Source organism: Lepidochelys kempii, chromosome 3 (assembly GCF_965140265.1).
Source record: "Lepidochelys kempii isolate rLepKem1 chromosome 3, rLepKem1.hap2, whole genome shotgun sequence".
Taxonomy (NCBI): Eukaryota; Metazoa; Chordata; order Testudines; family Cheloniidae; genus Lepidochelys; species Lepidochelys kempii.
Genome location: NC_133258.1, coordinates 161,474,212 through 161,491,611, shown reverse-complemented (window position 1 = coordinate 161,491,611; position 17,400 = coordinate 161,474,212). Strand labels below are relative to the sequence as shown.

General features: G+C 38.7%; 2 protein-coding genes across 10 annotated transcripts in view; one reads left to right on the top strand and one right to left on the bottom strand.

Moving 5' to 3' along the window:
- The window catches only part of IARS2 (isoleucyl-tRNA synthetase 2, mitochondrial), an 88,535-nt gene that overhangs the window by 46,683 nt on the left and 24,452 nt on the right, over positions 1 to 17,400 (top strand). For 2 of the 7 annotated variants that reach the window (XR_012158228.1, XR_012158231.1), the window contains exons 19-24: positions 527 to 633; positions 1,651 to 1,796; positions 2,052 to 2,242; positions 3,943 to 4,087; positions 4,397 to 7,062; positions 9,254 to 16,641. Coding sequence is in view for 3 of the 7 variants with exons in the window: in XM_073338853.1 (XP_073194954.1) it covers positions 527 to 633; positions 1,651 to 1,796; positions 2,052 to 2,242; positions 3,943 to 4,087; positions 4,397 to 4,539 (732 nt within the window). In the remaining 4 variants the exon portion in view is untranslated. Of the gene's footprint in view, positions 1 to 526; positions 634 to 1,650; positions 1,797 to 1,950; positions 2,243 to 3,942; positions 4,088 to 4,396; positions 7,063 to 9,253; positions 16,642 to 17,400 lie in introns of those variants that run through there. The other 5 variants (XR_012158230.1, XM_073338852.1, XM_073338853.1 and 2 more) reach the window with 4 other exon arrangements.
- The window catches only part of RAB3GAP2 (RAB3 GTPase activating non-catalytic protein subunit 2), a 72,013-nt gene continuing 59,773 nt past the window's right edge, over positions 5,161 to 17,400 (bottom strand). For all 3 annotated transcript variants that reach the window (XM_073338849.1, XM_073338851.1, XM_073338850.1), the window contains 8 exons: positions 16,493 to 16,563; positions 13,015 to 13,050; positions 12,247 to 12,321; positions 11,718 to 11,936; positions 10,322 to 10,411; positions 9,999 to 10,217; positions 8,574 to 8,732; positions 5,161 to 7,141 (listed from right to left, as the gene is read on the bottom strand). In XM_073338849.1, coding sequence (XP_073194950.1) covers positions 6,995 to 7,141; positions 8,574 to 8,732; positions 9,999 to 10,217; positions 10,322 to 10,411; positions 11,718 to 11,936; positions 12,247 to 12,321; positions 13,015 to 13,050; positions 16,493 to 16,563 — 1,016 coding nt within the window. In that variant the 3' untranslated portion in view covers positions 5,161 to 6,994. The remainder of the gene's footprint in view (positions 7,142 to 8,573; positions 8,733 to 9,998; positions 10,218 to 10,321; positions 10,412 to 11,717; positions 11,937 to 12,246; positions 12,322 to 13,014; positions 13,051 to 16,492; positions 16,564 to 17,400) is intronic.

Here is a 17,400-nt window from a genome sequence, read left to right as displayed (position 1 = left end):
CTAGCTTACCAAACACATCTAGGATAATTGAGCCAGAAATGCATTCTACAGACTCGAGTTATGAAAGAAATCAGAAGGCTGTCTCCTAAAACCTGCTAAGCAGAGAAGGGAGTACTGGAAATACCTGGTTGAACAGTAGTTGCTATACCTAGCTTGCTTTTTGGATTTCTCTTCCCTTAATCTTTTTTACCAGATATACTAGTATGGAAACAGGATTTCTTCAGATCTTATTTCTCTTTGCCATCCCTTAGAGAGGGATGTTTGATTCTGTGTTTTGGAATGATTTCTCTATTCCCGTTGTCGCAAACTCAGTGTCTAATTCATATGAAAGATGAATTATCAGGCTTTTTCCTCAGAAGAGCCCAGAAAGATGCTCTCCCGGGCTCCTTACCTTTCTCATACTCCGCACTTTCCTCTACTTTCTTCAAAAGAGAATGTTCCCAGGCTCATCGTGACCTGCATTTCTGTCCAGTGTGATAGTAATTGAATGTGCTGCTGTCATCTCTCTCCTCACTCTGTTCCCCAGGTTACAGAAGCGTACAAGGAATACGATTATGGCAAAGTTATTCGTTTGTTGCAAGCATTCCACACGAGAGATTTGTCCAACTTTTACTTCAGCATAATCAAAGACAGGTAGGCATTCATTCCTGCCTTCACTAAGGCAACTCCTTGCTTTTTATTATGTTTTTAAGGGACCTGGTTTGAGACTGGCTGTGGAACTCTCATAAGGAGATAATATAAATAGTGACTGAAGTACATCTCCTTCCCATGCTACCCTGAAAACAAATGCTTGTGGCAAAATAGAATTTATTTTTAATGAATTTTGGTTAGCAGCTAGAGGGTGATTTATAGTATCCAGTAGTATTGAACCCATCTTCTTAAGATCTGTATTTCAGCAATTCCTGTTTTCTTTCAAATGTAACTGGAAGGGATACCAGATAGTATAGATTTAGCCCCAATAGGCCTTTTGTGTTACTGGCTCTTCATTGAATTGCTTAGTTTTTCTAGAGGGGATACACATCTCATTCTTTGCTAATACTCTCGTTAAGTGGAGAACTTACAGGTTCAGAAGTAGTCTTAGGCTTTGTAAAGAAAGCTGTTGGAGTGCAAGCTGGTATTTATTATGCAAGAACTAGAAGGTCATAGATTTTCCAGTAGAAGCTTTTGCTACCTCTGTCCCAAGTTTTTCAGGACAGAGTTTCACATTTCCTGATTCTTCGTCTCAAATTTCCCCAATAAAAAATTTCCTTTAAGGGATGAGTTTTGCTTTCTTCAGTACCTTTTACGCCAGTCTAGAGGCTGGGTGTGGGTCTTTTCTGCTGGGGACCCAAAACACTGAAGCTTTCTGCCAGGTATCATCCCTCCTACACAAAGAACTTTTGGCTTACTAAAGCCAGTTAAAAATACAAAGCAGTCACATGAAACCTCTTTAAACAATTATGTGAAACCCATAACTGTGGTAAAGGCAGAACACAGTGTAATCTACATACAGATTTTGAAAAACAAATGATGGCTTAAAGTTAGGCCCTTAAGTCTATACTGAAACACCTAAATAAGACTGATTTTAGTGCAAATCTTTTATCTGGCTGAACTCTCTCTCTCTCCTTACTGAAAGCAACTTCACAAACTCTCCCCTCTTGTGAATCACAGGCTTTACTGTGAAGAAGAAAAAGATCCTAAACGTCGTTCATGTCAAACAGCCTTAGCCAAGGCTTTAGATGGAGTGGTGCGATCGTTTGCACCAATCCTTCCCCATCTGGCAGAGGAGGCTTTCCAGGGCCTCCCCTACAAGAAAGGTGAGGCCTGTATAACTCCGTCCCAAAAACCAGACACTAACATTTCAGAGAACTCGTACTAGAACAGTAACTATGGACAAAAATTTGCGTGTGTTTAAAAACCTGTATTTTTTTTAACTTGGCAATCAAAAGGTCGTTGTCATCCTTTGTTTAGATCAAATAAAAATAAGTAAAGAAATCAGCTGCAGAACAGTTTTATGGAAAGGGAGCAGTAGACAGCACAAACTCCAATGCATTGAACATTTTTATTTCAAGAGTCAGAGAGTGTTTTCCGTTCTGGCTGGATTAACACAAGCTCCCTGTGGAAGAAACCTGGCCTAGAGGAAGTGGTGGAGGCTGTATGTGCGATGAGAGACTCTTTCCTTGGATCCATTGCGGGCAAGAATGCTTTGGAGTATGAAGTCGTCATTGTAATTGACCCGGGGCTGCTCTTTGAGTTAATGGAGGTAAAAACAAAAAACACCCCCCCACATACCCCACCTGTTAACATTCTAGAAAAAATAACTTCTGCTAATCTACTTGAGCACTTAGGGCTAGATCTCTGTAGGTGACTTGGAGTCAGGGTTACAGTGCTTAACAATGAGGTGTCCTGAGGTCTAGTCGAATCCACAGCCCCAAATCAGGAGCCCAGTGCTCTGTTCAATGCATGGGGAGAGTTAGGTGGCTTAGAAGACAGCAAGACAAAGCTAGCCTTTGGAAATACTGAGGAGCCCTGCCCTGAGCCCTGCCCTCAAAGGGAGTTAGATGCCAATCACCATTTGGGATTCACAGTTGGTAGCCCTCTCCTGGAGTTAGGCACCTGTGTCAGGTCAACCCTTTCTTGCAAAAAGTGGAGACCGGTGCCTGCATTCCCTCCCTGGTTAGTGCATTCACCGAGGATGGGATGGGATACCTGGGTTCAAATCTTCCCTCTGCCTTGGAGTAGTGACATGAACCCAAGTCTCCCATCTCTCAAGTGAGTGCTCCAATAGCTAGGCTATAACATCCTTTTGCCTCACCCAGTGAATATTCAGGTATTTCACACAAAGTGGAATAGCTTCAACAGAAGAGATTGAGACCCTCTCATGCTCCCCTCTAGCTTGGTGGTGAGAGCACTTGGCTGGCACAGGGTGACCTCCTGTTTTGTGCAGGGCCTGATCTGGTAGGCAGCGTCGGAGTTCCTTCTGGATTGGGCCCTGCAGGTACTAGGTCGGGGGACAGCTAGGTTGAGGATCTCTCTAGGACTCAGGTGCCAAACAGCTCCACAGCATCAGAACATAAGCAGCTTTGTGCATGCTACTGACAAGCTTAGGTGGCAGCCAACTGGGAGTTTTGATCTAAGTTTTGGGCTTAGGTGCCTAAATCCCTGGATCTAGTCCTTAGCAGTCATCTTCTGAAAAATGCTGCAAACACTGACCATGTTCCGCTTAGCTAATCCACGTGATTCCTGAGCCAAGGTCAGAATGTGAAAGGGCTATTTTCTGTTTTGAAAACAGACACAGGGTCCAGACTTCCTGATATCTTAAATGATTAGGGTTTGATGCAGGTTTCCCTAGTGGGTTGCAGTTCAGTACTGGATGTGGGACTGACACAGAAGGAATAGACAAGGGAATTTGGACACTTTGGTTTCTTGGTCCTCTAAATGACTGAAGTTAATGCCAAGCCTACAGGAAATAAGTTGGTAGTTGTTTCAGTCCAGTTGCTAATGAATGTGTCCCTAAGAGAAACTACTACCATGTCTGAAACTCTGATCCTTTAAAATGCAAGGGATTGACTTGTGCTAAGGCCTGAGGCATTTAAGGAAGGTGTATGCTGAAGTTTGAAATTATACGGGTGAGACATCTTTCCAGTGTTGTCAATCATTCTGAAACCTTGTTTTATGCCCCTGACAGCAGGAGCTGCAAGGTCAGAGTATAGTTGTCATACTGCTGGCAGTAGGACGTACTCCAGCAACTGGAGATGTGGCTCAGACAAAAGCTCTTGCTAGCAACATTTGTTGAAATGTCCGGCAGCCAAGTGCACAACTTTAGCCTTTGCCAGCATGAGGGCTGGACTTGAATCAGGCAGCTTGCAGACACCCATAAGAATGTGTGCAAACCCCATGTAAGGTGTATTTATTGCAAAAGTTTAAGCTATTTAAGTTCAGAAAGCAAACTGTTCTTTCCAGACACTGCAGTCTGAGGAGTCTTCCAGCGTATCACAGCTAAATGAAATCATGATGGCTTCACAGACAACTTTACTGTCCGAACTACCTATAGAAACGGCCACAGATGAAAACATCATTAAAGGGACCTTTCTGATTAACTTAGAAGGTAAGAAAAGGGGACTAACAGAACTAATCAATGCCTGCTTCTATCCAGCAAACATGGCTATCTCTTAGATAAGTTTAATCTATTACCAAGAGCTGATGCTGAGCAGGATCAGCCCCTTTCTGTGTACTACAGTTTTTCTTGGTCTCTTACTTGCATTTAGGACATTTGTCAAAGGTGGTTCTTGGAGTTTAGCTTTAGTTTATAAAAAGGAATAGAAAAATTAACCCCCCTAAATACAGTTGGAGGCTGCAGTGTTAGCTGGGTTTTCAATGCTGACTATAATCTATACAGTAAAATTTTCTTTGACAGGTGGTGATATTCATGAAGAGTCATCTTATAAAATTATAGTCCTACCAGCTGCTAAAGCAAAATGCCTTCGTTGTAGGAAGTACACTGCTGATTCTCCACTCTCACTATGTCCACGCTGCACAGAAGTCATTGCTGGAAAATGAAGTGAGCTGAACAATTATTTTGTAGATATTTCCACTTAGACTATAAAATATATAAATATAAAAGACGATAAACTCAGTGTTTCATTAACCAAATGGAACCCCTGAGCTAGGAAAGTAACTGCAGAGTTAAAGAAAACTCAGTATATGCTGAAGAAAGCTGTAGCAGTTCATGGCCAATGCATTTTATGCCTTAATCTGAGCAGAACTACAATAGTGGAAAAACCTTTAAAAATGCCTGTTGATATCAACTTTACGCTTAATAAAAGCTGTTCTTCAAAGCAGTGTCCTGTTCCTTGAACACAGACTAGTACTACAAGTGGGTCCCAAAATTTAATGTGGTCTAAGGTAAGTAGAGTCCTTTCTCAAACCAGATGCAACTTCTCTTGCTGGCTACTGTAAAGAAGGGATCAACTACTAAAATGGCAGGGTATTGCCTAGCACTAAATTATATTAGTAGCTACAGATAGTGCAGTCTAAATTACTTTAGTGGTGTAAACTGACTTTGTGAAGTTGCATAGTTCAGCTAAACCATTTCTGTATGCTGGAGTAACTGGTAAGGAAAAACATTTAACTATACATCATAATTCAGGTCTGCATGCCGACAGAAGGAAAAAACTAGAATCAAATCCCAAGTTTATTTAATTTACACAAATCCACAGCAAGTGACACAAAATAGCAGTATATACATAATCTTATTACTTACAGTACATTACAGGTTTGGGGTAAAGTGTTTCACAACCTCTTAGGCCTTGATTGTCAATTACACTAAGTTCCTTCATGCTGCTCTGGTAGTGTGAAGGGATTTAATGTAAACAAGAAACAACTCAAAATGGGTTAGCTAAAGCAGGTTTCATGACAGATTGTAGGTTCTCAAACATCCATTAATTTCTACAGAGGGTTAAAATGCTGTCTCTAGACAAGGCATCATATAGTAAGGCCTAGAGTAGCCTTAGAGGAAACTGTCCTACAGTCTTAACCTAGAACATCTCAGACAGCTATGTGTCTCTTACCAGTATTTAACTTGTCAATGTTATGAAACAGAATATTGAATCAGTCTATAAAGTTGGCAGGTACTGGCCATTATTTGCTTTCACTAGCACAATGCCTTTCATTGTAACCATAATCTCATACAACAATACGTGTAAATGAATTGTAGCTACATTCTTTAGAATGCCATGTTTTTTCCATAATAACTGATACAGGCTCAAGCCAGGAATTTATGAGAATCATTCTTCCAGTCCTGATGTTCATAGAAAACACATATATCAGAGTACAACAGGGATACTCAGCTGCTGGAAGTTAAGAATGGTGGTCTGCTTCTGATGGCTTGAAAAATACCACCCAAAACTTAGGGATTCTGGCTACATAATACAGATATCCTGTGGCACTGTACTATGAAGAACACACAAGGTTTTGTAAAACTCAGCTATTCTGTATTACAGATCTTCAACACAGTGGGCAATAAAGCATGCTAACATCTTATACTTTAATTGGTCTGTGTAGACCCTGCTGGTGCACACTAGAAGTTCCCTAGCACACTTATACATTAAAATAGCATTCTGTTAAACACATTAGTGCGCTTTAGAAATCACACCCCAGAGGGTGCATTATCCCATGGTGTAGTTCTATTCACCAGAGAGAGAGTGTTCTAAATAACTCATTTAAGGAACTGAAGTATTAAGACCAGGAGCTTGATCCTGCAGTCCTAACTTCATCAGGATTTCCATAACAGCTGCAGTAGGAAATTTACACTCCACTCTTGTTTGGGTGAGGCCTTAAGTGATGTTTGTTTCTACTTTGATGGTCTTAAGAGTATTCTTCCCCAATAGTTGAACTTTGATGGGTGGGTTCCTCTTTCTAATTTTATCTACTTCACTCATTGTTATACTGCTGTTACAGGAAGTGAGCTGCTCCTCTGAAGTACTACCACTAGGGGCCCTTCAGAATGTAACTCTCTTTTATGGAAGTAAAAAGAGACCATTTTTATTTCAGAAAAACATGATAGCCTGAAATTTTTCCTTACATGAAACAGATTTATGGAACTGACTGTTGTCCAATAACCAAGCATATATGCAAAATACTTTTAATGGTTTTTCAGAGTATGAAATATAGAATCTCACATGTTAGGGTAAGAATATAATTTGTAAATAAGTGGAATAAAACTGCTGTTAGATGTAACCATCTATCTAAGCTAGAGCACAAGTGCTTGAGTTAGAAATAAATAGTGGAGCACTTGAGTTATTGACAAATGTACAAAGATTACTAGCTCCTAGTATGTGATGCACAATAGTGTGGAACTTAGATGGACTCCATTGTCAAAGTATTTGCTTTTTAAATTAAGTTTATTTTACAAAAGCCCCATGAATGTTTCCCTTCACAAAGGTTAGCCTCAGTGTGTAAAATCATGCCCTACCTCCTCTTACAGCAGACGTGTTTAAAGCTAGTACGTAAATTGTCATGAAGAGATTGCTTCTACAGCCTCTATCAGATTCAAGGCAAGGCTATATTGCCCATGGTTTTCCGGTAAGTGCTCTATTACTTTGTTTACTAGTTTCGCTGTTGTTGCAATGGGCACTTCGAGATTTTGAAGATCGTGGGGGTCCTGCAAAAGGATTTTTAAAAAGTGTTAGGAGCAGTGGTAGGAAGGAAAGGCTACAAGACACCATGATATTCCTTTTGCTACAATGAAGTTTGCTTGTAATTGTGTTCCTGATCTTATCTCTAGATCAAGGATCATTAACTTTTGACTCGTGGCCCACCAGGGTAAGGCCCCTGGCGGGCCAGGCTAGTTTGTTTACCTGCTGCATCTGCAGGTTCAGCTGATAACAGTTCCGCCTGGCACAGGCCAAGGGATGTGCTGGCCACTGCTTCCCGCAGCCCCCATTGGCCTGGAGTGGCGGACCATGGCCAGTGGGAGCTGCGGACACAGCCAGTAAACCAATCTGCCTGGCCTGCCAGAGGGTTTACCCGGGCAGGCCGCATGCCAAAGGCTGCTGATCCCCACTCTAGATCATAGCAGAGTTAAGTAAGCCTAGTACTAGGTTGAAGTCAACAAAGCTATTCTTGTATCATTACACTCCTTTGAACTCTATATTCAGGGAATCAGCAGACTTCAGAGAACTCCTTTGCTATGGTCAGATTCCTTTGAGCAGAATCAAAGTTGAAGAGTTCTGTACAGGATCCTGACTTCCACGAGGATAAACTTTACCCTCAGTATAGTCTTTAAACGTACAGAAACACTCATACATAGAAGACTATTCAGGAGGACATGAGTCTTACATACAACATAATGCTACACTTTTTATGAATGCTTCTTGGATCAATTCTGGCATCTCTCAAGAGAACTATGACACTCACTATAGTGCACAGCAAAAAACTAAATTTGTTTCCTCTGAAAGAAGCTTCATTCTACAACTTCTTGAATTGTTTCACAGATTTAGCACAAGTTAGTCTTTCCCCTGGGCTAAGGAAAGATCAGCTACAAGCTGTTGAGCATATTGCCACTAATTACAAAGTAAAGCAGTCCCATTGTTTAAAATATAAGAGTTTCCCAGGGGAGGCAGGGGCACAGCCATTAAAGTGAAGATTAAATTATTTAATCTTTTGGAAACAAACATTCTTGGCTCCTACACATCTTGTCCTCAAGAGCAGCAAATACGCAATTGTTTACATGCACCAGAACAATTTCCTCCCCTTTAAGTGCTGGTAAAACTATTCCCAATGAAGTCTAGCAGTGAAGAGAGGCATTTCTGCAATATTTTAAGCCAACCAAGGTATTAGCTCTATCCTCTGAATTGACTGAGTACACGCAACTTGTAATACTGAAATTGTGTGGCTTTTTAGAAAATGTATAATGGAGTAAGTTGATCATGCTGGACTGTCTTGTTCCTATTAACCAGAACTGAAGTCAGGTAGGCTTGGACTCATCCTTTACACTAGAGCATTACTAAAAATGTTAAATTTTAAAGTAATAAGTGTCTTTGGTCAAGAGGAAGCTTTCTATACATTTATTTTCTCATTGAGGCTGAACTTACCATAGCTTTAAGCCAGGTACATAGTGTTGGGGGAAGTCTGGCCAGCAGCTCCATGCCTTCTTTTGTCTGTGTGTGTAGTAAAGCGTAGGCCAGTCTCTGGCCTGTGAGCACAAGTAGCTGTGATGCAAGCACTTCTTTGTCATGCACTTGAAGAATGGCCTGAGAACAGGAATATACCAACAAAACTCATAGTAAAAATGTGCAAGACTACAGATTACCCATGTGGAAATCTATCTTGCTTCAGCCCTAACCTTCAATTAATACAAGGACAAATGACCCAACAAATCAAGAAATGTGAAACTGATTTATCAGCCAATGGCATGGGTTCTTGTTAGTGACTTACTGAAAACTGTGGAACAAATCCAGTTTTGGCCAAGTCCTGCACGAAGAATGGAATTCTTATGACCGCATGGCAGTGAGTGTCAAGGCTCAAGCTTATACCTTAAGATTCCTGAAACGCAAGTTCACATCCCCTCTGTCTGAAAAACTGTCTCCTGCTAAGATGACAGACTAAGAAAACTGAAAGCCTTTTTTCTGTCTCAAGCCTGCACATTACCCTAAAGTCATCCGATGAGAACTATAGTGATTTGCACACAGGCATATTACTACAGACACTTGAATTTTGCTTATTTTTCAAGCTCTCTAAAATAATTAACTTTTTCAATATCACCTCTTTGCAGATTTGTTACTTCCCTCTAATGAAGGCAGAAACTAAGCACTATGCAGTTTGAGAATTCCAGACATGGATAGTTCAAAGGCTGCATTTTTGTTTTAACATGCTGCACCAACTATTTAAGAAGCATTAAATAGAAGTTCCAATACCTCTCAAAATATCGGAACCAAAACCAGCAAACATCTCTATTCTGAACACAGCACAAAGATTTCATGTACCTGCACAGTAATGAATTTTCAAACTATTCTTCTATGACAACTTGTCTAAGTAAGTTTGACACTGAAGTTAAATGCTAGAGTTTGGGTTAAGGAGCTGCTCAAAATGGAAGGAGAGCACTTTGAATCCCCACATTGTTTCTTAACCGTACTGACAAAAGTGAATTCTTATCCCAGACATCAGTGCTTAGCTCAACTGGACACGACTGTACCTGCTTAGTTTTGTTCTGCAGTGGTGGTAGAATCCCATCATTGAAAGGTGGGAATTCTTCCCCCCACTCTCCCCAAATAATTGGTCCTATTTTTTCCTTCTTTGAGACAGCCATGTTTATTTATTTATTTGATGCAGATAACTGTGTGCACCAGAATCAAGTGTTAGAATGTGGTATGTTCTCTGTTGCTGGGGGAGCACAATCCAAGTCAAAATTGTTTGTAAAATATAGGGAGAATATGAATCAGTTACAGATCTGAGTAATTTAGCTGTGCCTCGTGATTTCAGCTATACTCAAGCTGCCCAAGGCACTTTTTAATCATTACCTCTTCTCCGAGATGATCCATTCCGTAATTATACAGTTCACACACATAATGCCTTCTAATCACATCCTCACTGAGCTGAAGGTGCTGAGCCAAATCCAGAGCTAAAGCTGGCCAGTCCTTGTCTTTTTCAGAAGGAAGTGGTGCCTCTTCTGGGAGACCTCCGGCCTTTTGTGCTGAGCACTGTACTTGTACCACTGCACTCACAGCTTTCATTAAGAACTTGGAAGCAAACACCAAAATGAGTTAGCAGCAGTTTAATTTTACCTGAAACTCCTTTAAAGATCTATAGTTTTCTTGTGGCCGTGTAAAGGATTTAAACTTACTTGTTGGCGTATGGATAACACATTTGGATCCATATCCCCACTGGGCAGCAGCTGAATGGAAGTCAGGTCTTTGAAAAATGCATTTTTGCCCTAAATTGAGAACAGAAAAACCCCATATTCCTTTAAGTGAGGCAGACAGAGAAAAGTAGATCCATTTTGATCAAGCACTTGAAGGGATAATACTTTTTCCCCATTTAAATGCTATTGCATCTTAAGTTTCCAGTCCCGAAGAGAAATGCAGTATTTTAAATTACTGAAAGGCTATGAAACAAAAGAAACACATTTGCTTAAGCAATCATGTTTTACTAATGCTTCTAGGTTTTTTTTAACTACTTCACCGGGCATTCAAACTTAAAAGTTAGGCTACTAATTTCAATAGCAGAGGGTTCTCAATCTGCTATAGTTATCTAACCAAATTGAGCTATCATTACATAAGGAAAGGAATCACCTTTTGTTTTAAGCCACTAGCATTCCTTTCAGACCCTGAGGATTATCATTCTAGACTGACATGCCAACTATGACATTCAGTGTGAAATACATCCAACCATGGGGTCTTTTAAAAAAGTAAAGTATTTGAGGGGTTTGGTTTTGTTTTAATACGTCTAGACAAGAATCAATAGCAAAATACAAACAAAAAAATGGTACTTTCTGTTTATAAAAATATCTCAATACATCTTTAAAGGAGAAATCTGCACAGAACTTCTTCACAGAACCAATTGTTTTCCAGTAGGATTGGTTTACAATAGTCTACATCAGCACTTTATTTCTAAAATTCATTCAGTGTCTGCACCTCAGCTGGGAGGAAAGCAGCTCAATACATAGCATTTTCTTTACATCAGTTTTAGGACTCTGGGAGCAACAACAGATTACTAAAATAAATAGTTCCTATATTTAAAATGTAGTGTGTTCTTGCTCTCAAAACTACTAGCTATTTGTTCTTTCCCGAGAAAGCAGTGTGGCATAAAGCATCAGGAATAATTGATACAGAGACTGACAGATTATGATAATGAAATATAAGATTTATTCTTTGTAATTTCTCTGATCTGACAGCTCTCAGACTAACAAAAGTATGACCTAATCAGAGTGCATCCTGTATTTTCACCATGCAACAACAGTCACTGGATGGACTAAAATGAGCTGATTTTGACACCTCTAAACCACTCTCAAGACATCCTATTCAGAAGAAAATGTTACCATGTTTGTGGACTGCTGTTCTGGTAACAATCCTTAGCTGAACAGAGTGCACCAATTGTCTTTGACATGACATCAATCTACATACGGTGTTTAAAGAACTAGTTATAAATGACTGATAAACCATGCATGCTTGTTAACTAGCAGCAGCAAGGACAGCATTATATTATAAAACATGTACTCCTAACACCTTTAAAAGACATACCTTACTGTCAAATAGTGAGAGAGGTTTCACACTCTTCAGAGAAAACCTCATGATTCCATATAATATAGTGCACAATACCGACTGGTGGTCGACAAGTGGGTAGTGGATGTGTTTCTGCTCCAGGGCTAGCTCTACTATTGAGATTGGTCCTTCAGCTGACAGCCAGGCATCCTCTGTGTCCAATACTGGAGCTTGCATTTCATCACTACTAACATCAGCCTAGTACAGCAATGCAGAGCAATCAGCATTAAAAACCATTATTTTAAGATACTGTTCAGAAAGATTATGGGAATCTCTGTTAAAAACAAACAGGAGTTATATTACAAGCCACAATTTCTCCTGCCAAAATATTTTAAAGAATAGAAATGTTCCATGTTCACTAGAAAATAATTTACAGACTTTGGTTAAATGAAGTCATTAAAGTAATTGTAGCTATATTATTCATGTTGCCTTCAATTTTCATGGCAAAAACTTACTACTAAAACCACGCATGTTCTTCCGTATTTTCTAATCAAAAGAATATTTTTACCTCCATTAAGGTTTGAAGAAGATCTGAACATGAGCCAAGAAAAGATGTCATTGCAGTATCACCCATACCTACATCCTAGTAAATAAAGATAGAGTAAATTTCTGCACTGTGATTTTTAAAATGCATCCAAGTAAACATTTTAGTTGCAACTGACGAAAAGGAGGCTCTTTAGCAGCGCTGTTTACGTTTCTGAGAGGGCAGGCTTTGCTAGAGAATACACAAAAGGCACTAGCACTAACTTCAGTTCCTTTATCTCATTATGTTTAAGGCCAAATAGTTGTAACAAAAGATTTGGATATAACAGACAAAAGTAGAATTTGAGAATTTCAATAAAGCTTTGCAACATCTGGAAAAGTTTTGACTATAAAAAAGTTGCTTATTCTATCCACTTACTACACTGTTCTATTAAGTAACTATATTCCTCAAAGAATTTTATCAGAAACAACAAACCCGCTGTCGCCTGAACATAGTTTCAATTAACTCTTCCAGGAGTTGATAAAATTTTATGTGGACAGAACGTGAGGCAAGCTTCGGTCTCAAATTCACTTTCCGTAACATTTTTACTAGATTTGTCTACACCTTTCAACTTCAATTTGTCAAAGTGGAAATTTAAGACTGGCTAAAATTCATCAATATTTTTTATTTTAATCTTTCCCACCCAGATCTCCTTATGCGTGGTCACATTAAGAACACGAAAAACAGATGCAATGACCACTGAAACAAAATAATCAAATATTGTCATCTTTAGACAAATAAAGTATTACTTGCCCTTCTGCATAATCTGTCCTTCGGAGCTTTTCCAACCTATTATAGAACAAATTTTCAGCATAAGTCTGACACATGAGCAGTCTATTTGTTAAAGTAACTTATTTTCCTTATACAATAGAAAAAAAAATTTTCTACACAGCTAGATATAATACATTGAATGAATATCTTAAAAGAACTGTGATTGGATACAGGCTATAGTACAAAATAAGAGCTGAGAAGCAATTTCTATGCTGAATACTTTCAATGGGCAGAGCTTTTGGCAAAAACATTCCTTGCAGGCTGAAGTTTTCCCACAGTGTGTCTCATCTGGGTGATTTATTTATCTGCCATCTGAAAAATCAGACTGAACGTGCAATGGTCATTTTCAAGATGTTTGAACATTCTATAGAGTCTTGCTTATGAAATAAAAAATAGTTGCAGAATGATTAACACACCTAAGAAGCCTGTTACTTTTGTTCATCTGAATAGCATGTATATGTACTTTTCTACAGAGCTTAGAAACATTTACCCATGGTGAACACTATTCAAAAATCTTGTGGCATGACAATAATCCTTTCTAACTTTCCATCTTTGCCAGTGTTATTTATTTCACTACTAGTGCAGTAATTTTATAATTAGTATTTCAAAGCATTAAATGATGAATGAATTATGCAAGCTGGTGACTTTCAAGACTGGAGGTTGATGAGATACAAGGTTAAAAGAAGACAACACCATCTGTCCCAGATAAAGGATTGACTCTTGGAATAGGATGTTAAACAGGCTACCCTCAGTTAGGAGAAAATCTGTGTTATTGCAAGATAGAGCTACCCTCTTGGGATCCAATTCAAGTTTCAACTGATTTTTCACAGGGTGCATCTTTAAAAGAGGGTAATCTTCATTTGACTTTTTACTTAATATTCACCCAGTTATCACATACAAAGAATGCTAAATATAGGTAAGGAAATTCTCAGAGCAATCCTTCATAAATCTCTGAAGCACTACAACCACTTCACTGGCTTTTCAATCATTTGACTATTAAGGCAGAGAAAAAAATAACACTCTTAGCAATTAATGGTAAAGTCTGCCTCTCAATCTCTTTAATTTGCACTGAATTTGTGTTTCAAAATTGACAATCATACTTTCCTGTTACATGTGGAGTATGTTCCGTTTTGAAAAAAAATGTGAAATGTTAAGTTGAAAGTTCTCTATGTTCATCATTTCTAGCTGTTCGATCACACTGGGTCTGATTCTGATCTAGTTTACATCAGGGTGATCGAAGGAAAAATTTCCACTGAAACAAATGGAGTTATGTTGGTGTAAAACTGATGTGAGAAGACTAAAAGGCACATAAAACCTGAACCAAAGCCCACTGACAGCAACTCAGAGACTCCCAAAGACCTCAGTGGTGCAGGATTGGGGCAATAGTATCAAGAATGAAATCAGAATGAAGATGAAATACATGACAAATATGAAAAAGCAGCAAGGAAAAATGGATACTGCAGAATAGCAATTGAGATAGGGAAGCCACAATAAGAAAATTATACAGTGTAAATCATCACACGCTTTCCTGTCTGCCTGAATTCTGAGCCAGAGTCCGATCTCTATTGCCTGTTTGGGAAAGTTACGATAGTGCTGCTAAGCTCCAATTTCCACAGCTCAATGAATCTTCTGCAGATGATGAAAAACACATGTAAATGGAAGTTACTCATTCCCACGGTATAAAGATCTCACTGACCCAAACTCTGTTGTGATTAGACTGTGCTGTGGTACCCTAATCAACAGCTGAAGGAAGATATATGGCCCCAGAATTCATATAGCAACTTGAATTAAGAGTATCCACCATGCTATACCCGAAGTCTGTAAGTTGGAGGACTTTTCATAGTCACTTTGGGAACTGAATAACTGCTAATATATCAAACACTATTTGGGGCAGTTTATATTTTGAGAGCTGTGGTAAGGCTGGATAAGTTATTACAGATATTTATCCTTTTGTTGGTATATTGTAATATGCATACAAGCTTCTAAGGAGCCCTGAACTGGAGCTTTCAAACACATTTAAATACATAAAGTAAAGGTAGCTCACTTTTAACAGATATTGAACATGGATGTGTTCAAAGTGTTAGGTAAGAAAGTATGTGAAAAGACTGAATAAATAAGGCAGAACATTTTTAACCGTACTTATTTAGATGTTACTGCACCAAGGTACTACAGAAGCAGGGGGCTGTAAAAATGCAAGCATTAGGTAAAGAACTTTTGCTTAGGAGATGAGACTAACTGAATTCTTCTGCAGCCATGAGTCTAGCTGCAGAAGAGTACATGGAAAATGAATAAATAGTACAAAAAAGATAAGCCACAGAAAGGAGAATAGGAAAAAAGGAAAAGGGAAAAAAAAGGAAGAGGGGACAGAAATGATGATACCCCAGCATCTCTAAAGTCATCACCAGCATATTACTTTGGTACTCCCCTCTTTTGCCCTAAAAACTGTATTACAAATATCTGGACTTCTCTGTACTAGTATGCTAGCGATCAATTAGTTCTCCTATACAACTTGCAAATTGATACACTTGAGGTAAATTCCTTCAGTTTAAATAGAGCAATTATTTGATAGCTCTTAAACGCAATTTGGAATCACCCCCTTTCCTCCCTAAGCAAGCCAGTTAATTCACTACTAAATGTATGAAAGCTCACAAACAGACATATTTAGAAAGGACATAGCCTGGCAGAACAGATGGCAAACAGGTCCTGTAATACAAGACTGATTCAGCAAGCCAGGGGAGTTGAAAGTGTTCAGCACCATCCAGGACATGTTTTTGCATCTTTAATACCCCAAAGCCTAGAAGGAATACGGTACACAAGCCAAAAAGCAACTTCTGCATGATCTTAATAAAGGTTTCATGGTAAAAACCATCAAGTGCAGTTACAGCAATGCATAGGAAAAAATGTAGTTCTTGGGTTATCTATTAAGCTAATTTATTGGTTACCAGGTCAATAAAATGTATAGGATAGATAATACAGGAATGGAAAGCTCACATTCCTTAAAATAAAATCATTGGTAAAGATTTTTAAGTCTTTTTTTTTTTTTTTTTTGCAAAGGAGAACTTTTTGGAATTCACCCTTTCAGTATAGTTTTATGCTAGTGTCAGGTGAGAAAAAAAATTTAAGTGTATGCTCATTATTGATGTGTGGAAATATCTGCCAACTTCAGCTGCTTATTAAAACTTACAATAAGATCTTTCCAATACCTGGTCATTCCAAAAGAACAAACAGATGTGATAATTTTTCAAAAATAAGCATTTCCCAATATATGCTTTTCAAAAACAAAAAGACTTACCCAATATAATGAAACCACCCAAGCAGCATAATTTAGCTCTACAATCAAAGATGCTCCAAAAACATAAAAAGCAACGTTTTAAATATTTGATAGCTTAATATCTCTGTGAATAAAAAATTAATCAGTAAGAAATGAACTTAAAACTAACAGCCACAATAGCACGTTTACCTTGTCCATTAGGTATGTAGCAGCAGAGAGCCGTTTTACTATAAATGTATTCCACATCATTAGCGCAATACCTAAAAACAATTACAGAAATATAAGCTTCGTCTGAATGGTGCATCAAAACAGGTTTAATGTAAACCCATACAATGAAAGTTATTGCAGAAGAAGAGAGAGAGGACTGATTTAAAAATTAATGGTACAGTACAACACAGATGAAACAGTACTTTGGGACATAGATTAATCTGTCTCCAACAAAAGGATAAGTCAGACTTTACTATATAGTCATGCAGTGATCTCATGGGATTTGCATTCCCTTAAGACAGCATCCGACACCAAAGCACAAATAGTTCAAAACTCAGAAGTACATGGGCCCAGCGTTCCTTTAGTAGTGGGGAATTAGGAGAGAAGGAGATTGCAGAGGGAGGCAGATGTCAAGTCAGCCGAATTATAAAGCAACAAGCACAAGATCCCAGGTTCAATTTCAGAAGTACAGGACGGCTTTAGTGTCCAGAGAGAGTAATTACATCTATGGCTAATCCATTAAGAATATCATATTGTGCACTATGATTAAAGGAACTGTTAGACATATGTAGCGAGTCTGGGACTGAACACATATAATAGATCATCACTAGTGCTTTAGTCATATACTGTATTGTGCTTGAAAGCAGTGAAGAGGCCTAGAACAGGACTATGCTCTATGATGCACAGTGTAAACAGGCAATATTGAAGAACAGGCCCTGAGTGATGAATGGAGTTGGACCAGAACTAACCCCCATAAAGATTAAAAAAGTTAGCCCAGTTTTACAGAAATGTGTTTGACCATGCTTCCAACTAAACTAGTTTTCAACGATTTAGCAAAAGCATGTGTGGATGTGACCAAATCATGTTATAACAAGGAAGGACTTTGGGGT